The sequence below is a fragment of the Rhinolophus hipposideros genome, assembly GCF_964194185.1.
Source record: "Rhinolophus hipposideros genome assembly, chromosome: 1".
Classification (NCBI taxonomy): Eukaryota; Metazoa; Chordata; class Mammalia; order Chiroptera; family Rhinolophidae; genus Rhinolophus; species Rhinolophus hipposideros.
This window is the reverse complement of record NC_138047.1, coordinates 81,865,259-81,888,674: the sequence shown is the minus strand read 5'-3', so window position 1 is coordinate 81,888,674 and position 23,416 is coordinate 81,865,259. Positions and strand designations below refer to the sequence as shown.

The following is a 23,416-nucleotide window of genomic DNA, read 5'->3' as shown; positions in this document are numbered from 1 at the left end:
AGTTCTGGTTTTTATTTTTTTTTTAATCAGTAAAAACTGAGAACAACAACAAAATTTCGGCCGTCTTACATTCATTATAACAAAACAAGACCAAGAAACTGGGCCAATGATTTTTTTTTTTCATCTCTGAGGCAAAAATAATGGAATAGACCCGAAAACAATATTTCCGATTTTTAAAAGAGAATAGGGTACAAGAGCCCATCCTACCTGCACACACCATACAACCATTTCTCCACCATTTCCAACAATAAAACAGTGTCCTAGGAAAAATGAGATACTTATTTTTAAAATAAACAACAACAAAAATAACAATAAGCTTTATCAGTTTTTATGTGAATTGGTACAATTCATTACTAGGTATTAGTAGAGAAAGATTCTCTATTATTTTTATCTGAATAGAATGGCTGCTGGTTAAGGAGCTGGTTTTCGCAGTGTTGGGGGCATGCCCGTATATCAGAAGCAGATATGATACAAGATGGGCAGATCAAAGGAGAGGGGAAAATTGGACCAAAAAAGATTGCTAGGAAAGACCATGATGAGAAAGAACTAAGGACATAGAGGGTCTAAAACTCTTTCAGTGGAAAGGCTTTTGATGTGGTTGTAACTTTCAGGATATGAGTTTTTATTAACTTCTGAAAGAAAGACAGAATTTTATATTGTTTATTATTTTTGAAACTTTTCCATTTTTTCCTCAAAGTTTTCCAGGGAAATCATGATTATACTAGTTGGTTAATGCTATAATAATATAATCACCACAAAATCTCAATGACATAGAACTTAATTAGTACTATAGTAGTCTTCAGGTTGGCTAGGGATCACCAGATCAAAGCTGGGCTCAGCTGGAATGGTTCTTTGCTAGACAGGCCATGCTCTTCTCAGAGGTATGGCAGAGAGGCACAAGGACACACCCAGTTGCACAAGTACTTTCCAAGTATCTCTTGTGTCTCATCTGCTGACTTCCTATTGACCAAAGCAAGTCACATGGCCAGGCCTGGACTCTAGAGGTAGAAAAATACACCCTACCCTGAGGCACCGTTTAGGACTGGGGTGAAGGGAGGATAGAAAAATGGTGGCCATATGCAATCTACTACAATCATCATCATATTGACATTTGTATAGAGCCTTAAATGTTTATTTGTGGTTTCCAGTGTATTTTTCATTTCATTTGATCCTCACAACAGCTCTGTGAGGATATTATTTTTGTTTTCCACATTTTATAGAAGAGGAAACAGAATCAGAAAGGTAAAGTCACTTACCTAAGATCACACAGTTAGTTTGCTTTTTACAAAAAGCAGTAGAAGGGGAAAGTGGTAGACTTTTCCTAGCTTTGGTCACAGTCGATCATTCTTTTTTCTTTGTTTACAGGTGAACAAAGATGAAAGACAAGAAAAACACGAGCAGTTGAAGAAACCAGAGGTAAAGCATACTGGGTTGAATAGGAGATTGTTTCTTTTTTGTTTACTAATGACCAACTCTCTGTTTAAAATGGTTTCATTGTAGTCTTGCCTAGAATAGAAAGATAAAGTTCACCTCAAAATAATTGCTATATCATTACAAATACCGAGGAAGGGGGAAGAAAAGCCATATACACAAAAAAGCAGCCTTAGCTAAAGAAGTTAAATCATGTTTTATAGATGAATAGGCCATAGTAGTAATTACAAAAAATTTTTGAACATGTACTCTGAGTATACGTGAATATATTCATTTAAAAATAAATAAATAATTTTAAACACAAATACTATTTTAATAATTTTCACCATTAATCTTTAATGGAATAATGTCACTAAACATACTTCATTATTTTCGACAATTTTCATTTGGTTTTAATGGCATATTAGCTAGAAGATACCTCACAAAGTGCAACATACACAGTTAAACACATATGGAGAGGTTCATCATTAATGATATTAGGTGTAAATCTGTATTTCAAAATCTTTTTTTTAAATTAAAGTTTATTGGGGTGACAATGGTTAGTAAAGTCACATAGGTTTCAAATGTGCAGTTCTGTAACACATCATTTATGTATCACATTGTGTGTTCACCACCCAGAGGTCAGTTGTCCTTCCATCACCATATATTTGATCCCGTTTACCCTCATCGACCTCTTCCCTCTCCCTTACCTTCTGGTAACCACTAAACTATTGTCTATGATAGATGAATGGATAAAGAAGATGTAGGATATACATACAATGGAACACTATTCTGCCATAAGAAAAGATGAAATGGGACCATTTGCGACAACATGGATGGATCTTGAGATTATTATGCTAAGTGAAATAAGTCAGACAGAAAAAGTCGAGAACCACATGAACTCACTGATATGCGGGATATAAAACTGAAAGCAACAAAGGAAGAAGACAAAAATAGATAGTCGATTTTTTTGTGAAGAGACGAAGGTTGAGTGGTTGTGACTGCGTTGCTGACGTCGTGGAGCAGTCGGCTTCTTCACGTACAACCCTGGAGGAGGAGATTCAGAATCGAATCGCTTCTCCCTTGCCCCTTGGGGTTACAAATCACTTGAAATATGTAAGTTAGTGGAACTTTGCTTGAGTGAGATTTTTTTGATCTTCAGCTACATTTTTTTGGCTTTGTGAGGAACCTTATCATCAAAGACAATGGCCAGCAATGTTACCTGACAAGACAGATCCTCGCTCCATGAACTCCTGTGTATTCACTGGAAATCTCAATACTCTTGTGGTCAAGAAACCTGATGTGGAGGCAATCTTCTCAAAATTCGGCAAAATTGTGGGTTCTTCTGTTCATGAGGGCTTTGCCTTTGTTCAGTATGTTAATGAGAGAAATGCCCGGGCTGCTGTGGCAGGAGAGGATGGCAGAATGATTGCTGGCCAGGTTTTAGATATTAATCTGGCTGCAGAGCCAAAAGTGAACAGAGGAAAAGCAGGGGTGAAACGATCTGCAGCGGGCTCCTCTTTTGACTTGGACTATGACTTTCAACGGGATTAGTATGGCAGGACGTACAGTTACCCAGTACCTGTTCCTCCTCCTCCTCCGATTGCTCGGGCTGTAGTGCCCTCCAAACGCCAGTGGGTCTCAGGAAACACCTCATGCAGGGGCAAAAGTGGCTTCAATTCTAAGAGTAGACAGAGAGGATCTTCTTCCAAGCCTGGAAAGTTGAAAGGAGATGACCTTCAGACCATGAAGAAGGAATTGACCCACGTACGATAAAAAGTGGATTCTCTACTGGAAAGCCTGGAAAAAATTGAAAAGGAACAGAGCAAACAAGGAGTAGAGATGAAGAATGATAAGTCAGAAGAGGAGCAGAGCAGCAGCTCCCTGAAGAAAGATAAGACTAATGTGAAGATGGAGTCTGAGGGGGGTGCAGATGACTCTGCTGAGGAGGGGGGCCCACTGGATGACGATGATAATGAAGATCGGGGGATGGCCAGGTGGAGTTGATCAAGGATGATGAAAAAGACCCTGAGGAAGGAGAGGATGACAGAGGCAGTGCCAATGGCGAGGATGACTCTTAAGCACATAGTGGGGTTTAGAAATCTTGTCCCATTATTTCTTTACCTAGGCGCTTGTCTAAGATCAAAATGTTCACCAGATCCTCTCCCCTAGTATCTTCAGCACATGCTCACTGTTACCCCATCCTTGCCCTTTCTATGTTCATTCATTCATACTGCCCTGCGCCTAGTCCCATTCTCACTTCCTTTGATGCTCCCAATAGTTACATTGTCTTACCCTGTAATGTTTTGCTTTTAATTTTGATACCTCTTTATGACTTCACAATAAAAAGGATGTATGGTTTTTATCAACTGTCTCTCAAATAATCTGTTGTTATGCAGGGAGTACAGTTCTTTCCATTCATACATGAGTTCAGTAGTTAGTTGCTTCCCTACCTGCAAAGGCAGTCTCATTACTTGAGTAGGACCTGAGAGCAGCTTTGAGTTAGAGGTATGTGTGTTATACCCCACAGGAGCGTGCTGTGTGGGGCTGTTCAACACAAATGTAACAATGTATTTTTGTAAATGAGAGTTGGCATGTCAAATGCATCCTCTAGGAAAAGAATTAGTGTAATAGTCTTAAGATTTGTTTTCTAAAGTTGATAGATACTGTGGGTTATTTTTGTGAACAGCCTGATGTTTGGGACCTTTTTTCTCAAAATAAACACGTCCTTATTAAACCAGGGGGGAAAAATGGACAGTCAAATAGTCTTTTTAATACTACTGATTGGGGCACAGGGCTGGCTTCCTCTCATATCTGATCAGTGTTTCATTGTTTCTAAGCCCATGATGTGGCTGATGAATAGCTTCTACTGGGGTTAGAAGTGTAGACTGCCATTTTCTTATTCATTGGCATTGAGTTTTGGCATTATTTCCCATCCAGCATTCATTTCACTATACAAATCCCTAAACCACTTGTCCACTTGTGAAGATTACATTAGCTAAAACTAGATCATATAATCCATAATGTTCCTTTATGAGGCACATGCATATGACCCTTTATCTTAAAACAAAACCCTCTCTTGACCCCATAACCCCCTCTAATTATCACCCCATTTCTCTGTGCCCCTTTATATCTAAACTCTCAAAAATTTCCTATGCTCAATTTCTCTTTTTCCATTCTCTCTTGAACCCAACCAGGCTTGAGTTCCCACAATTCCATCAAAATTATGTTTGTCAAGGTCATCATCTTACTGGAAAAGCATTAGACACAGCTGCTGATCGCTCCTTCCTTTTCTTTGCCCATGCCACCATTTTCTGTTTTTTTGTCTTTTACTTCACTGGCCACATCTTCTTATCTCCTTTACTAATTCTTCAACATCTGCCCAAACTCTAAATGTTGGAGGGTGTGAATATAAAGCGCTTTATGTCTCATTCAGAGAATAAGCCAAAGGTTTTACAATAGTCTAGGAAGTCCTCCATGATCCATCGCCTGCCCCTCCAAAACTCAAACCTCATCTCCTCCTATTCTCTCCAGCCACTCACTCCCCTCCAGCCACACCAGTCCCTCAGACTAAAAGCACACCATGCATAAGCTTCTGCCCCCAGCTTTTTCCCTGACTTTTTCCTCTGACCATGACACTTCACCTCTAGATATCTAGATATCTGCATGGCTTGCTCACTCACCTTCAGGTTACTGCTCCAAAGTAAACTTCTTCCCAAAGTCTTGCTTCCCTGACAACCCTATACAAAATAGCAATCCTCCCCCTTCTCTCCACATTCTCTGTCTCTCTCACCCTGCATAGTGTTTGTTACCTTATGTCTTAGTATGTTTTTATTTTGTTATTCTTTTTTTCTTATCTTCTCCTATTGGAAATGTAAGCTCTATGACTTTCTGCTATTCACAGTTGTATCCCCAGGAGATAGAACAGTGCCTTACATATCGTAGGCTGTCAATAAATATTGAATGAATATGCTGTGAGTGCAGGCACAAGCGCCAACCCATTTTTAAATATTAGTAAAGATTATTTTCTTTTTACATTTTCAATAAAACATATAAATTAATATAATTTATATTATTTTACCCACTGAGTTACCTTTACACTCCCAGAGTATATGTAACCCACTTTGAAAATCATTGGCCAACAAGAATGGTTTTCAGTCTATGAGGAGAATAAGAATCCTTATGGAGCTTGTTTAAAGTAGAGTCCAAGGTCTTCTCTCAGAGATTCCAATGCAGAGGTTTGTTATTTGGGTCCAAGAATCTGCATTTATAAGATGAAGCACCTCAGGTGATTTTGATGCAGATGGTCTAGAGCCATCATTGGGACTATCCGATTCACGTATTGGTAGTCTCCTTTTTCAGCGTCTAACTCCAGACTCAAGAAGAATGAAAAAAAAAATGTCTATAGTACGCCTCAATCAGCTCACACATAGAATGATTTTGGTCTCATGCTCCCTAGCCAAGTGGTTCTCAAGGCTTTGGATTACGGAAACTACATCTAGATATCTAGTCTATGTCAGTCAGCATTGGCTAGGTGATGCAGCAATAAAAACCAATCCCAAACTCTCAAAACTACAACAAAAGTTAATTTTTGCTCATGCAAAGTCCACTATGGGTCTGGGCAACTCTTGAGGGAAACTGTCCTCCATGTGTTGGCCCAGCATCCTAGGCTGCTTTGATTCTGTGGTATCTCTGCAACATATATTTTAGTGGATGCCAGAAGCTCACCAAACCGGGGTGGGGAACAGCATTGGAAAAGTCATAAATCAAAACCTTGCCAGGTCAGTAACTGAGAGAACCTCAGGCGTCTCCCACACCACTGTTTGCTAGTTCCCAAGAATGCTGCTGCTGCTGTTGTTGTTGTTGTTGTTGTTGGAAGTTAGGAAGTCTCCTGATACTGCAAGCTGCAAATTGCATACAAGTTCCCAAAGATGCTAGAATGATGACAATTCACCAACAAAAGAAGTCTCTACTGTCCATTGAGGCAAGTTCCGATCTCTTACTCTGAAACAATCCATCCTGAAAAACAGTCCTGAAACAGCAAATCTTCTGAATAGCAATCTCTTGATACAGCAATCAATCAATCAATCAATCCACCTGAGGTCTGTGGTGCATCATCTCTTTTGATGCACCCCAGAGCCAAGTTTTTGTGTTCCTGCCTCCCGCTCTGGGAATGGCCAGTTCCGGGAGGGTCCGGCAGTTACTGATATGAATGCTGCCCATCTGGCTGAAGGGCCAATTCATCCAGACAAGCAATATCTACTGTTCTTGCTTGGGACCATCAGCCCAAGGTCTTCCAAAGCCTGGCAATGTGCCTGTCACGTCGTCCTGATATAACTTAGCTACTTCTTCACTTCGTCTGCTGATGTGGGTGAAACAGAACAAAGAGGGAATTCTCCTAATCCCTGATCAACAATTTCTTTAACCCTAAGCTCACCATCACCTCACAGCACAGACAGGACAGCAAACATCATCTCATATCTCCCTTGCTTGGGAGAATGAGACCAAAGGGGGAATTTACTCAACCCCTGATCACAGCACAGAAATCACCTCACCTGCAGGAACAGACAAAAGCTAATAGACAAATGCTCACATCAACCAATGAAGGCAAATTTTCCTCAACATCTACCCTACACCATGGCAAGTTATTACTACGTCCAACCTGAAGAAATAAATGTTCTCATTTGCTTGGAAGCAGAGTAAAATAAGATTTTCATAAATAGTACTCATATTTACAGCAAAGATAAGCATTAAGAAATACTTAGATCTACCACCTCATCTCATACCATCAACTACACACATAATAGTAGTTATTATTTTAGTTTACGTTATTGTGGAAGGGCAGGAATTGACAAAGTTAAATCAGTGACGACTTAAATAATTTTGCTTCTGTTTAATCTTAAGAGCATCTCCAAACATTGGAAAGATGTGTGTACATAAGTGCATGAGGCATAGTTTATTTCTGTCTTCAGGCAAAGACTGGTATACAAACGCATTTGCAAACCCTTTTAATATCAGCCTCAAAGCTCATCAGCTCACTGACCTAGACACTGAGAACCCATACACACGTGTGACGTGCCCAGTCCCTCTCACGTTAAAGCCTATTGTCATCATGTTTCACACAGTGTAGAAACAAACCTTCCACTTACTGGCCCCAGCAAGCGCCCCCCAATAATTTCTATCTCTCTTTTGATTATTATCAACAGCCACCGTGTTGGTGTTAGTTATTACTATCGACTTGAAGTTTAAAATGATACTATTATCATAAAATTATTCCAATGTACAATAAGAAATTGTAGGAACAGGAAACTGATTAATTTCTAAAGCAATCTTCTCCACAATGCTTTGATTACATCTTTTCCTATCACCTCCTCAGCCTTGTTTCAACAATTTTGCTCCCTCTCTCTTAAAGTTTCAATCTTTCCCATTCTTCTAGATTCCTGACTTTTGCCTATAATCATGATGACATCTCTTCTATCCTAACAACAAAAATTTCTCTTTACTCTGTGTTCCTTTATGCCACTATCCCATCCCTTTTTTTCTCCTTCAAAGCCTAACACTTAATTCTTTCTCTTTCATTTTCTTAATGAATACATAACATTGTTTTTCATTTAATTATTTTTTATCAAATTAAGTCATGTATATAGTTTACAAAGGCAAATAATACCATAAGGCTTAAAACCATAATGATATTGAAAATGATTAACAATTGGTTGGGCATGAATACTGATCAGTCAGATAAGATCATCAACCAATTGTCCTTGCTTATAACATAAAACACCCCGATCACATCTCTCCTCACCCCTGGTTCTCTCTGTCCAGTGACAACCATTTTCAAATCTTTGCTGTTTCTTTTACTATTTACATCAGATTCCTTAATGACATGTTCATACAACCATTTCTTTTAACCAATCCCCTCGTTGCTTAGCCACTCTATCTTCTTCAGAGGTGATAGGTGTCCCGATTCCTAAGCTTTTCTGGGAGTTCTGTGGAGTGAATTTGCCTTACTCTTATGGCCTTCCTGTATTATGCTTGGGTTTCAGTTCCTTCTGGTTTGATAAATTCCCACCACCAGCCATTCTGCTTTCCAGCTTCCAACATTTTGATAACATCTGGCTTCTCGAGTCCTCTCCCCACTATCTTTGGCCTCATGGATTATGTCTTTTGTTAAAAATTCTTTTACTCTCATTTTATGGGTGCTTGCAGAGAAAGCAGAGATTGTTTTTTTTTTAAAGCCTGTGTTTAGTCTTCCATGTCTAAGCGCAAGACCAATGAAAAGGGTTAACCTATACTCTGCTTGAATTTCTTCACTTCCATTCTGGCCTCAACTCACCAATGTCTGCTTTCTGCCTCTAACACTCAGCTAAAACTACTTCTTCAAAGGATCCTGATGAACTTTGCTTGTTAAATTCAGTGGCCTTTTTTTAGTCTTCATCCTCTGAAGCTTTCTGCAGCATTATACACACTAAGCAAGGGAAGCAAAGTCTCTTTTGCTTGCTCTGTATCTTCAGCTCCTTAAATGTAAATTTTCCTATATGTCTGTCTTTGTTGGGGTTTTTTGCTTTTTGTTTATTGTTTTTTTCACCATTCATTCATGAATACCAGGGCCACCATGTCCCTGAAGCAAGTCTGAGCTGGGAGGGAAGGAGAAGCTTTCAACTAAAATGAAGATTAGAGTTTCAATGATTATACAGGGCAGGACATTGTAATTGTTATGTGACTGTTTCTGGGACTAAAAGTCCTTTAACTTTTTTTTGTTTTTGCCCCAATCTAAGAGGGACTGAAAAGCTATGACACTTGCCCAAGTTTCTATCCAAAGATCATGGGAAAATGAGATCTCAGAAAGGATTTAAAGGAATAAAGGAAGGAAAGAATCAAGTTGTTTTATCCTTGCACCCAACTGAAATATTGCTCTTTCAATATAAGGGTGATAGATAAAAGGGTGACAGTCTCTGCTGTCAGGGTACTTACAGTCTTGTCAGTAGAAAATACAGAATATAAGTAATTACAAAAATTTCAAATTTAGTAAGCGGTACATGGACCCATGAAAGGTATGTAACTGGTAGATTTCATTCTAGATCAGTGTGTCAAAAGCCATTGTAGTGAATGACCAATTTGTCCAATTTTCTTGCTTCTATGCCTATTTAATAAAGTTTATTGAAAAGTATACTAGATAGAATGACTTTCACTACTTTTACAAATTTTTGCATGGCTTTAATTGACTGGTTTTTATTTGTCTTCATAATAGCACTTAAAGATTGTTCAGTTTGTTTCTGCCCCAGCTGTTACTGCAGTTGGAGAGCACTAAGAAGACAGGCGGGTTCTCATTGCTGGGGGTTGGGGGGAATAGAGGACAGAATGCCCATCCTCCAGAGGGGGTCACTACCATGTTTCCCCAAAAATAAGACCCAGCCAGACCATCAGCTCTAATGCGTCTTTTGGAGCAAAAATTAATATAAGACCCGGTATTTATATTATATTATATTATATTATATTATATTATATTATATTATATTATATTATATTATATTATATATTATAGACCCAGTCTTATAGTAAAATAAGACCAGGTCTTATATTAATTTTTGCTCCAAATACGCATTAGAGCTGATGGTCTGGCTAGGTCTCATTTTCGAGGAAACCCCGTAGAACACACAGAAAGCGCTGCCTTTCCACAGCAGACTTTTGACCCAATTGGCCTGTTCCCAGCCCACATCGTATTTCTCTGGATCTCTACAGATCTACTTGGCCTCCTTCCTGTCTGATCCAATCTCCAGAAAGATCTTCCTCAAATGCAAAATTGCTTCCCTGCTCACAGTTCTTCAGTGGCTCCCTCTGGTCCTGCTCCCTTATCCCCACCCGGTCTCACTCTATTCTCCAGGCTCAAGCCTCCCGTTCTCTTTCTCACCACAGTCCTGCCTGGAGTGCCTACCCACCACCCTCAGCGCCCCCAGAACTCAGCCAGACATCAGCTGTTCCTGGAAATGTTCCCACATGTCCTAGTCAGTGAGGGCCCAGAACACTGCCCTAACAGCACCCTGGCCCTAAGTGTCAGAGAACCGTCAGTCAGGCTTGCCTGTCTCCTTTCAGGGCAGTGTGCTCATCAGGACTGGGGCTTTGACTGCTCGGGTCCTGGCCCAAGCCACTCCCTGGCACAGAGTGATGCTTCCCAACTCACGGATTGAATTAATTGATAAATAAGCTAATGATCTGTCTTCCAAGCTTCACATTTCCCTTTCCTACATAACATCTCCAGACGCACGGCCTTCAGGTCCCTCAGACTCAGCAGGTCCCAAATCAAATTCATAACGCCCTGCTCTAACTTAGTATCTATTTTGATTAATGGCATTATACATTATACATCCTTGCTATCATTTAACCTCAAAGCCTGGGACCCACCCTCAACTCCTACATGGAGTGAATTGTCCAATCCTATTGCTTTTGCTTGCTCAGATGTCTTTCCGAACCATTCTCATGCTCCACTCCTGCCGCCCTTCCTCCCCAGGTGGCTGACCAACGGCCACCCCACTTGAAGCACACATACCCCCTGCACGCCCAGCAGCTGGGATGGCTCATCGTCCCTAAGCACATCTGCACCATCCCTCCTGGATTTTCTTAGCAGCAGCCCTGTGCTAGCACCTGTCCTGCCTCCCCTTGCTCAGATGCTTCCACCTCCATGAGGCCTTTTTAAATCCCCCTCGAAAGATTTATTCTCTCCCACTCAGGACCTCAAAGAGCACCGTGTCATATTTGTACCACTGTTATGTCACTTACCACAGTCTGCCTTGTACCCCAGTTATCGTGTGCATTTTTATCTTATCGCCTAGATACCAAGCCCTTGGACGACAGAGCCCATGTCATGGTCATCTTAGCAGGATTGTACACACAGAAGGACTTTAACAAATAGTTTTGCAATTATCAATAGAATTAATCATTTTTAATCGTTAAGTCACTCCACGAGACTCTATTTAGCACCAAATCTGTTACTCTTTAATGTGACTCATGAGACTCACAGACTTCTTCCAAGGCAGAATTTTATGCTGGCTTTGAATAATAATAGCTCTCACTGATTTCATGCCTAGTACCTGCCAAGCATATTATGACTCATCTTTGCAATAACCTTGCAAAAGAGAATATGGTACCCCCATTTTACAAATGAGGAAACAAATGTTCATGAGGATAAGTAATTTGCCCAAGACCATACGCATATAACTGCAAGTGCATATGCTGAGACTCGGTGCCAGGTTAATCCAATTATAAAAACAACCAGACCACATCCCGCTCATCTGTACCATGGGATAGGTGAGCCTGTCTTGTTCCTTTCCGTCACTTATTCATCTTCAAAGAGATCTTAGCTTGTTGCTAAGTTAATATTTATTTTGTGTTTTATAGGTCCCTTTGTCATCAGACATGCCTCACGAGGATCTGGTGGACGAAAAGTGCTTAGCTGAAAAATACACACATCTCTCCTGCCATAAAGTCTTCTGCCAGCCATGGCAGAAATGCATCGATGGGACTTGCATTTGTAAACTCCCTTATCAGTGCCCAAAGAATGGTACTGCAGTGTGTTCAACTAACGGGAAAAGCTACTTGACTTACTGTCAGCAAAAGAGTTTAGAATGTCTTCGTCCAGAGGCAAAGTTTTTACATAATGGAACATGTATACCTGGAGGTAGGAAAAGCCTCGTTTATGACATAAAAAGGAAATTGTTTGCCATACTTTCTATTAGAAAATACTTTTCCCATAAAATGTCATGATGACAACTCAAAATCCTTCTATAGATTCTCAATAGTAATTGGGATGATAACTAAAGACATCAGGAGTCACCAGAATGTAGTCAGACCATGGGTCCAGCGCCCAAGGACCTGAGGCCAGTCCTTCCCTCCATGCTCATGCCATGCTTTGTCACTCAGCTTTTCAAAATTGTCCCCACCCTAACTTCTATTTAGCTGAAGGGTCATTGAGTTTGTTCAGAACCCAGTGAAAAAGTCTTTACATGAAATTGGTACTGATATGGAGCGTCTCTCTTCCAGCATTCATGCAACCAGCCTCTACCCCTCTCCTTAGCCTCAACCCCAGTGGCCCTGATCTAAGGGGAGCTCAGGCCACTGTTGACCTAGGACGTACTCCAACCTAGCAAACTTGGCACATCAGATCTGAGACCTTGTCTACACTCCATCCATACGCCTAATGTAGTGAGGAGACTGGGAAGCTAATATGTGGATCAGCGGAGTGGTTCTGTCAGTCAGATTTCATTGCAAGCCCCTCCAAGCACCACCTTGGTTATGGACCTCTCTGGGCCCCAGTTTCCACATCTGTACGATATAAGTAACAGTAGCTCCTAACTCATACGTCTCTTGTGGAAATGAAATAAAATGATGTACATAAAGCCCTTCACACAGTTTTGTGCTTATGAAATTTTAGCTAGGACACCAAGCCTCCAGTTTGTTGTCTTCCAATATCCATTATCACAGGCTCTCGATGAATTTACAGAGGATAGCTTAAAATATTCTTTTTAAAGACACCATGATATACACCAGCTCACAGCAGCCTAAATATGTTTGTGATGCTGAGCTAAAATGTTGAGGTACTGTGGAAAAGGAGAAAGAAAGCTCCCTATTTGAGCTCATCTCTATCACCTGCTGCAGAGGAGGAAAAGCAATAGTGAAGATGATTTTTGTCAGTGTCAGACTTGAAACTTAAATGCCTTAATATCTGAGAATACACAAACCCTTCTTACATTTTCATTATTTGTTTGGCTTGGCTTTGAAGTGAGATTGATAGAGCAGGCTCCGATTCCCGACTTCACCACTTGAGCAAGTAACTTAACCTCCTTTATAAAAATGGAGGAAGTTAGGTTCCATGTGTGTAAAAATGGGGATAAATATTGGCCTAGTCTTCATAAGGTTGGTGCGAAGATTTTATGATATTCTGTGTAACTAGGTGGCACAGCCACTGACACATAATAAGCCCTCACAAAATAATTGCTTACTATTACTCTGCATGGTGTTTCAAGCTAATCTGAAATCATGTATTTTATTATTTTAAAGGCTTGTAATCAAGAAGAGGAAAGTGAATGCCTAAATATTGCTCATTCTTTTGATTTTATTTTAGGACATTTTAGTGTTTCCTTGAAGTATGGAAATACAGAATCAGAGGGAATTGTTGAAGTAAAACTTGTAGACCAAGATAAGAAAATGTTCATATGTAACAGCAGCTGGAGCATGACACAGGCCAATGTGGCATGCCGTGACCTCGGATTTCAACAGTGAGTGCCTGTGTCGGGAGATTTTCCCAGGATTGATTTTATTGTGTCAACTATTTGGTTTTTGATTACCTAATCTTTCTGTGCCTCCATTTCCTTATAGGTAACCTGAGAATATTAACTGCCTGCCTCATAACATTGTTACGAGGATTAAATGTACTCATTGACTAGTGCTTAGAACACTGCTCAGCACAGAGCAGCCAAGTTTGTTCAAGTACCTGGATACAAATTCTTTGCTGATTAGAACTGCAAATACTGTGTTTCTATTCATCTATAATTATGTCCACTTTTTCATACCTAATATTATTTATGTATGCCTTTTCTTTTTTTCTTGATCAACCCTGCATAGATTTGTCTATTTGATTAGTGTTTTTGATTTTTATATTTGTAAATTATCTCTTGCTTCCTTATTTTCAATTTCATTTACCTTTGATGTTATCTTTGGCTCTCTCCCCTCTTTTCTCTATTGTATTTTTTCTAATTCTTTGAGTTAAATGTTTAACTCATCAATTTTCAATTTTTCTTTTTTTCTAATATAAGCATTTAGTATACATATTTCCCCCAGCTAATGCTTCATCTGCATGACATAAGCCTCCATAAGTGATATTTTATTATTGTTCAGTTCAAAATATTTTCTAATTTTCAATATAATTTCCTCTTTGACCCATACATAATTTAGAAGTTGTCTTTGTTAGTTTTGGTTTTTGCTATTTTAATTAATGTTAGTTTTCTTTTCGTTAATTTTTTGTTATTGATTTTCTATTTAATTGTATTATAATCAAAGAATGTTTCTATATGATGACAATTGTTTAAATATTTGTTGAGCCTTGCTTTGTGCTGAGTATATTTTAAATGCTTCATGTGTAGGATTCTATATAATAGGTATGTTATTTATTAGAATAAGCAAGCTTGCAAATTGCCTTGTTCAAATCTTTTCCCACTTATTTACTTACAAGCTTTCTGTGTTTTTATTTTTTGAGTTGTCCCCTTACAAACAGCACACATCTAGATTTTAAAAAAAACAATATAACAATCACTGTCTGAAGAGTATAGTCCATTTACATTACTGTGATTATTTACATTGTTGAGTTTATTTTTCCTGTCTTATTTTGTGCTTATTATATACCTTGGTTTTTCTATGCTCTTGTTTCTTCCTTTTCTAACTTCTGTTAGGTTAATGAAGTTGTTCTTTTAATCTCCTCCGCTCCTTTCCTCTTCTATGCCGTTTGAAATTATACATTCTATTTTTATTCCTTTTGTGACTATCTTTACATTTATACCATGAATCCTTGATTTAGCATAGCAAGTCCTCACCTTCTGCAAGAATAATACAAAGAATGTCATTACTCTATCAAGTTTCCAGTACTTAGTTCCATCTTATTTTAATATATGCTTGAAATTAATTATTATCATCATATAATAAGCAATTATTATTACTGTTGTTCAGTCAATGCTTACTCAGATTTACTTGATGTTTACCAACGTCATGGGTTTTGTTGCTTCTTGCATCTCACTCCACAATTCTGGATTTAACTTTCTTCTTCCTAAACCACATCTGCTAGTGTTCATTAATGAGAGTATGTTATCATTAAATTGAGCTACAGGATAATTATGGTTTTCAATCGTTTGTGACCTGCAGCCTAATGATAAACTCTCTCAGTCTTTGATCTTTCAGTATTTTGCCCTTATCATATTTTGCATAAGCTCATAGACAGACTTTTCTGATTTGAGCCAGTAGGTATTTCCCTTACTTCCTTAAGAGCTCATTGTGGGTGTTTATTATATCTTATCTCCTACTTTTAGATAGTTTTAGGTTGAGAGGTTTTTCAAATGATTCACCTGTCAGATTTTCCCAAATGGTTCTCATTTGTTCTTATATTTTGATGCTGTTTGGCACAGTTTCATGACTACTATGTCCTCAATATGGATGTGAAATAATTAAAAATACCCTCCTTGTTCTCGTTAATTGTTCTCTTTTTGCCTTTCACCCTAATTTAGCTGAGATTTATATTTGCCATTACTGCTTTATTTTTGTTTACATTTACCTAATGTACCCATATCTTTGCTCAACTTTATATCTTTAACCCATTTTTCTCACTTGGTTCTAAAGAGAAGCAGGGAGCAAGTGAATGTCCTGGCAGAATAGTTCATGGTAACTCATCACATCTAGGATATTGGGTCATGGAGGTAGTCTCTTGCCCACACAAATTAAGAAATCCAAGCAATGGTGTGTAGATGCCAAATTATCACCTTACTACTGTCAAGGATGAATTAGGGATGTCGCTTAGTGTAAAAGCAAAATGGAGCTCCTAGAATTTAACCAACTTAACCTCCCAAATCCTAAGCAACAATGGGGCCAAACTGGTAAGGCTTACAGCATGGGGCAGGTGGAAAGATTCCCCCCGACCTCCCCTCCCTCCAAAAAAAGGAAAAGCCAGGTTGAGCTCGCCTGATTTATATTTGCAAAATTCCCTGACCAAATTAATCCACTCTCTTTCCTGGAAAGAAGAGGAATTAAAAAATGGAGAGAGGCCAAAAATGACACATGTCAAATTGGAAGGAAACATAGGAGAGGAAGAAAAAGCAATCCTCCCTAACAAGAATCAGAGAGGAAACGAATATTTGATAAGTGTTTCCCATGTTTAGAACTTTGGCTAGTCAGTTTAAATTGACTGCTAATCTTTACAAAACTTGGTGAGATAGTTATATTCCCTTTTACAGGTAAGGATATTAAGACTCAGAGAATCAAAGATCTTGCCCTATCTAATAAGAGGAAATTAACTCTATTCCCTTACTTCTACAAAGAGGTTACAAATGCAAAGTACTAATTATTCTACTCTAATGCTTCATTTATTCTGTTTGCAGAGGTGCTCATGATACTCAAGGAAGGTTGCATTTACCTGAAGATTTCCATACAAATTCTACTGATTTCCATATAAATTCCGCTGAATGTCTGCATGTGCAGTGTCGAGGCTCAGAGACAACTTTGGCTGAATGTACTTTTACTAAGAGAATTAGTGAAAGTTACCAGGGTTTAGCGAGTGTGGTGTGTTACACACAGAATGCAGGTTGGTAGAGTACTTGCCTGATGTTTTCCCTTCCTTCAAGTTTGTTTACTTCACACTAAGTCTGTAGTAAACAAACAAATAATGGATACTCACTTGCCAGTCACACAGGCAAAATCATGTTTTGGGTTTTAGAGCCTAAATTCGTGTTCTTTCCCAATTATACCTCTTTGCCATTCAAAAATTAACTCTATCTAGCTTCCTATATGGGAAGCAAAGTTGCTTGACTACCCTTTGCTTTCTTGAACATCTGGATTAATGTTAATATGGCAAACACAACTCAACCAAACATCAGAAGAAACCTCAGTATCTCCTTTGAGAGGTCCAGCCTATATATACATTGCTTTAAAATATTTAAGCCACCACAGCGATGCCTCAGTTTCCATTGGAACATTTTAGCCATATATATGGTGTTAAAGGTCAAAGCCTTTTATGGTGCTAAAAAATGTATCATCAAAATGTAAATGACACTGCCCAAGTAAGTCTTGGTGTGGGGTGGGGATTAACATGTCAGCATGGGAAGAATGAATGGGCACCAGTGTTTGCCAGTGTCAGCAAGGGCGCCTGATTCCTGAACCCCCTCCCCCAGTCTCAGCAAGTACAGACCTCCACAAATACATACATTTTCAGAAATAAAGAAAGGGCCTCCATAAGCCAGTTTGGACATTTTTCCCCCTTATGAACCATAGATACTATGTTGATGCTACCCATACATTTTCTATCCATTTTTATTTTATGCCCGACTTTATCTTAATGTCCCTATTATGCCAAAAATGTGATTAAAATGTCACCCACAACTCCATAAATTTCACAAAGATAATTCCTACTTTACAGTTTCTCCAACAAAGGACTCCTTTCAGTGTGTGAATGGAAAATACATTCCTCAGAGGAGGGCCTGCGATGGTATCAATGATTGTGGAGACCAGAGTGATGAGCTGTGCTGTAAAGGTAGAGAGAAATCCAGCCTTGAAATCCCCCATGCATCTGCTGACTAAAACAGTGGAAACAACTTTACCATTGACTGTAAGATTCCATCTCATTCAGTTTTAAGAATGAAACAAAAACAAAAACCCTCTTCTATTTATGTTTGCATAGGGTGCCAACCCAACAGTTTCCTTTGTAAATCTGGCGTTTGTATTCCAAACCAGTATAAGTGCAATGGTGAGGTGGACTGCATTAGAGGAGACGACGAAATTGGTTGTGAAGGTAATTTCGTTTTGTGATTACTTTTTCTCATTATTCGATCCAGGGACTCTGAAACATTTTTTAGGCAAATTGTGATTGTCAGTGACCATAGGAGGGTCCAACAGTAAGAGTAATATTGAGTGGGCATTTGAATAACTATAAAATGTTCTCTTGTGTTTTTATTTATTAAATATTTCTTTGTTATTTCAGAATTCTTTATTAGAAAAGTTCCCACATAACAGAAACAGGTAGACTGTTAGTAAGAACTCTTATGTACTCACCTCCCAGCTTCAACAATCATTAATATTTTGCCAGTCTTGTTCAACATGTTTATTGTTTGAATATTTTAAAGCAAATTTCAAATATCACATAACTTTACCTATATGTATATATATCTAAAGATAACACTTTATATATACAACCATCATCTCATTAGTACACCTAAAAATAATAATTCCGTATAACAGCCCATGTTCAAATTTTCCCAACTGTCTCAAAAATGTCTTTTTAGAATTAATGTTTCAGAATTAGGATCCAAAGGAATCTAACATTGTGTTTGGTTATTAAGTTTTTGAAGTGTTTTATTCTTTAAGAGTTACCTACTCATTCACCCCCAATTTTTAATTTAATTTTATTTATACGCCATTGATTTTTCTAGAGAAACTGGGTCATTTGCCTACAGGATGTTCCTTATTCTGGATTAGATTAAAGTTCAATGTTTCAGGCAAGAATTCTTGATGGGTGGTGCTGTGTAATTCCTATTATATATAACGTCTTGTCTGATTATCCCACTTCTAGTGATGCTAAGATTGATCACTGGATCAGCTTGATCATTCCTTTAAAACAGTTATCCCACAACCTTTCACCTTAATGGTTTTTAGCAGACTTAGTGGTTGTGTTGCTTAGATCCAATTTATCAATAGGGACTATAAAATGGCAATTTCTATTCAACATTCTTTCTACACTTATTAAATTTTATAGAGTTTTTCCTTCATCAACTATTTTGTTTCCATGAACCACAGTTCATAACAGAAAGGGAGAATCATGTTTAATTCTTTCCATTTACATACCAAGTTTCAAAGCAATGAATTGATGGTCTTTGCTTTCTGGTGCTCATTGAAAAACCTCCAATGTGAAAAATATTTACTAGGTACCTACTCTGTGCCACACAAATTGACTTCGTGCTCCCATCAATGTTTCTAGAGGAAAAATAATTCTCTAAATTGTTATATTAATTCATTTACTCAACGAATATTGATTAAGTTCTTACTAAGTGACGTGTGCCAGGCTCTGTTCTAGGCGCTGGGGTTACAATAGTTAATAACATTTAAAAAGTCCCTGTCCCTTCATAGATCTTACATTCTAGTGGGGGACAGAAGCAATAAACACGAGAAGCAAATAAAATATCTAGTAAAAAAAAGCACAAAGAAGAAAAATAAAGCAAGGAAGGTAGATCTAAAATGTCAAGGGTGAGTTCTAAAATTTTAGATAAGGTGGCCTGGGAAGACTCACTCACTGAGGTTACTATTACATGAAGAGCTGAAGAAAATGATGGAGCCAGCCATGCAGATATCTGTGAAGAGCGTTCTGGGCAGAGGCAATAACCAGTGCCATGTTCCTTACACAGGAACATTCGAGTATGTTGAAGGAACAAGCAGTCAGGAGGCTGGTGTGACAGATGTTGCAGGTGGTGGCAGTGAGAGATTAGACAAACAGTAGGAGAGGCCCGAGAGTGGGTGGGGTGGGGGAGATCAGGCCTGTTAGTGAGTGAAGTGGGGACGTCGAGGAGTGACACGATCTGACTTACATTTTAAATCAAGATACCCTGGCAGTTGGGTGGGAGATAGTCTGTATAAGAGTCCAAGGAGATGCAAGGAGACAGGTGAGGAAGCCACTGCAATAATCCAGGGAAGAGACAATAGTGACTAGGAAAAGTGGGCGGGAATGGAAGAGATGAGATTCTGGATCCATTTTGAAGCTAGAGCCAAAAAGATTTGCTGATAGATTGTATGGGGGTGTGAGAACAAATGAGCAGTCAGGGATGAGTCCAGGGGTGTTGGCCTGAGAATTGAAAGGATGGCGCTGCTTTCAACAAAGATGGGGAAGGCTGCAAGAGGAGTGCATAGATCCACCTCACGCATGGGACTTATCCAGTGGTGTGCTGGTAAATATTTCACAACTGGCTTTGTGAGGAGAGGGAAAACCTGATGTGCAGCCTTTGCTAATTTCTGTGGTGTAGATACTCCCACCGTGGGGGATTTCATACCATTCACATGATGTCACAGAACACAAGCTGGGAAGGGACACCACAGCCTCTCCTGTAGTGCTGGAGTCCATGTCAGGACACCACTGAATTACTGTAAACTGTATATTATAATTTTTTGTACTTGTCTTATCTTCCCTTCTCAACAGTAAATACCGTGAAAACAGAATCTATCTCATTATTTTTGTATTCCAAACATCCTAGGTAAAGCACCTTACACATAAGCATAAAATAAATGTTGAAGATACATATGGATAAATGAATTCATATTAATTCTATTTTGGTATGACAAGTACGTGACTTCACCAAATTTTGTTTAATTTTCCATTGATATCACTTCTTAAATTAAAAAACACACTTTTTAGGATTTCAAATCCTATCATTTCTTTTGAAGGGTATATAAGCAAGTGAGCAAAATGCTTTTATGTTCATTAAATGTAGTTAAACCCTTTGTAAAAAGAGGGGAGAAATTTCAAAAAAATTTTCAGGGAGGAAGACAGTAACCACGGCTTTTGCCAGTGAAGCGTGACAGTCCCGCACTCCCCTGCAGTTTTACTGTGATATAATTGACATATGGCACTGTATAAGTTTAATGTGTACAGCATAGTGACTTGACACGTATATAGTGAAATGATTACATGAAGTTCAATTAACATCTATCACTTCGAATAGTTACAAAAAGTTTCTTTTTCCTTGTGATGAGAACTTTGAGGATTTATTCTCTTAGCAACTTTCAAATATGCTCCACAGCAGTGTTAACTTTAGTCACCATACCGTACAGTGCATCCCAGTACATAACTATCTTGTACACTTTGGCCACCTTCACCTAATTCTCCCTACCCATCCCTGCCTCTGGTAACCACAAACTGGATCTCTATGTCTATGAGTTTGGATTTTTTAGATTCCACATATGAGGCCATACGGTCTGCTAACCAAAACTACCCAACTTGGAGCACCCCTGCTGATTCCACCTTTGCCAAATACACTTCTCCTTTTCCTTCACTTTTCCCTCAAAATCGAGGCAGCTCCTGACCAAACTGCTATTCGTCTTTTTTCTGAAGCTCTATAGTGTTTCCCCCAAAATAAGACCTAGCTGGACAATCAGCTCTAATGCTTCTTTTGGGTCAAAAATTAATATAAGACCCGGTCATATATTATAGTAAAGTAAGACTGGGTCTCATATTAATTTTTGCTCCAAAAGATGCATTAGAGTTGATTGTCCAGCTAGGTCTTATTTTCGCGGAAACATGGTATATATATTCATTGATCTCTCCTTTCCATGGACAGATCAAAATCACCAAACCAAGGGAGGCTTGAAGTATATCTTGATGTCATTTATCCTTCATGAGCCCACTTTTATTAATATACGTTAAATACATTTTGTATAACTGTATAATAAGTTTGCTGTTGAGCATATGTTCAAATACACCTAAAATACAAATCTCCTTTTAAAACAGAAGTTAAAATGATTTCTTTGCTGTGGTGAAACTGGTATGTGTTCAAACAAAAGATGAAACATTTGTTATGCAGTATTAAAAATCAAAGGAAGATGGCATACTGTGGATCCCTTTTATCTTTTTGTAAATATTAATTTAAGCTATTATACTAGGTCTGTGACATTAATGATTTGTGTATATTTTATGCAAGTGAAAATTATCTCTGCTACAGTGAGGTTTTTGTTTTGTTTTTAGGAGCTGGACAACATAAAATTAAAGGTAAGTGTATTTTTATAATAGAATATTTGTATTACAGAATTGAAAGCAAGAATAAGGTATTATAACTTTTATGATATATGTACAGTATATTGATATAGTGCATTTTCCTCAAATAAAAATTATCCTTTGCTGTGGTAAATTTTTGTTTTTTATTTTTTCAGGCCTTTTACGCACGGCTCAAGGTAAAAATTTTATTGAATTCTTGGGATATTACAGACTTGAAACAAAACAAAGGTACTGCTGTCTTCTTATATTTTAATGTAACTATTAACTGAGGAGCAGATGACTGTGTGTTCCCAATAACCCAGCTTTACCGTTAATTTAGGCACAGAGGCCTGTTTCTATTGTGATAAACTTTGATTCTCATTCTCACACTCCCATACAGTCTGCTAACCAAAACTACCCAACTTGGAGCACCCCTGCTGATTCCACCTTTGCCGAATACCCTTCTCCTCTTCCTTCACTTTTCCCTCAAAATCGAGGCAGCTCCTGACCAAACTGCTGCCAGAGGAAAGATACCTCTTTGCGTGATAGGTATTTTCTCATTTACTTTTGTAAACCGGATGTTTCCAAATCTGGCTTTTTAGGATCACTCTTTTATTATTCATATAAAATGACTACCAGAAGTTCAGGATCCCCTCAAGATTTCTTAGGATTCCTGGGGGATTTTTAGATGTTTAAGATCACCCTGTCTAAGTGCCTAATCTTGACTGTTTCTCTGTATGGCCCTTTCTTGTCATCTTGTCCTCCAAGGCTGCTGTTGTTCTCACCACCACCACCCTTCATTATTCCTTTGCACCTTCCCTCCTTCTTTCCTTTCCTTCCTACTTTTGAACCTCAGGGGCAAAGAGATGAGTTTATGATACTCCTCAGCGCATTACACAAGATCATCACTGGTCCAGGCAAGGCCCACTCTTGTTTCACTGATTCTCTTTCATCCCTATAACTTACTCCCATTCCCCATAGCAACCATTTTAATGTGACTTAACATGTATGTCTTTTTGTTTGTATGCATTCTTATCCAATTTGTATTGCCATCTTGTGAGCACATCTTATGATGCACATCATATTTTGTTGTCGCGCTCATATTTCCCTTTTTTTTTCTTTTCACAAAGCATTACATTTTAAAGATCTGTCCATGTTGCTATGTGCCCATTGAATCTGTTGTTTCCAACTGCTGCATAAAATACTCTGTGGTGTTCCTCTTTCACAATCTGCTTTCTCCATAATTGACTCTCAGCCCATAATCACATGTGATGAATGTCCTCTCCTAGGGATGTGTGGCAGGATTTCTTCGAGACATCCAGCCAGGCAAGGAATTGGTAGGTCTCAGGGTGCACATCTACTTACTTCAACTAACTAGTGCCTGTGTGTTCTTTGGCGGAGTTGTACTGTCCTCACCTCCACCAAACACACCTGAGGGTTCTCCTCAACCGCACCAGCATTTAGTATTTCCCCACTTCCTAATTTTGCTTGCCTCATACTGTCAAAGGATATGGCGTCATTTATTAA

The 23,416-nt window shown here is 38.6% G+C and overlaps 1 protein-coding gene and 1 pseudogene across 5 annotated transcripts in view; both read left to right on the top strand.

The window, feature by feature from the left end:
• Nucleotides 1-23,416, top strand: part of CFI (complement factor I) — a 45,962-nt gene that overhangs the window by 8,853 nt on the left and 13,693 nt on the right. For 2 of the 4 annotated variants that reach the window (XM_081027890.1, XM_081027889.1), the window contains exons 2-9: nt 1,366-1,416; nt 11,803-12,082; nt 13,526-13,679; nt 16,542-16,744; nt 17,576-17,689; nt 17,837-17,947; nt 21,881-21,904; nt 22,066-22,086. In XM_081027890.1, coding sequence (XP_080884016.1) covers nt 1,366-1,416; nt 11,803-12,082; nt 13,526-13,679; nt 16,542-16,744; nt 17,576-17,689; nt 17,837-17,947; nt 21,881-21,904; nt 22,066-22,086 — 958 coding nt within the window. Of the gene's footprint in view, nt 1-1,365; nt 1,417-11,802; nt 12,083-13,525; nt 13,680-16,541; nt 16,745-17,575; nt 17,690-17,836; nt 17,948-21,880; nt 21,905-22,065; nt 22,139-22,289; nt 22,439-23,178; nt 23,227-23,416 lie in introns of all 4 variants that reach the window. The other 2 variants (XM_081027888.1, XM_081027887.1) reach the window with 2 other exon arrangements.
• On the top strand, nt 2,601-3,491 carry LOC308488638 (heterogeneous nuclear ribonucleoprotein C-like; annotated as a pseudogene). Its single transcript has one exon. The product of its transcript is annotated as a heterogeneous nuclear ribonucleoprotein C-like (transcript).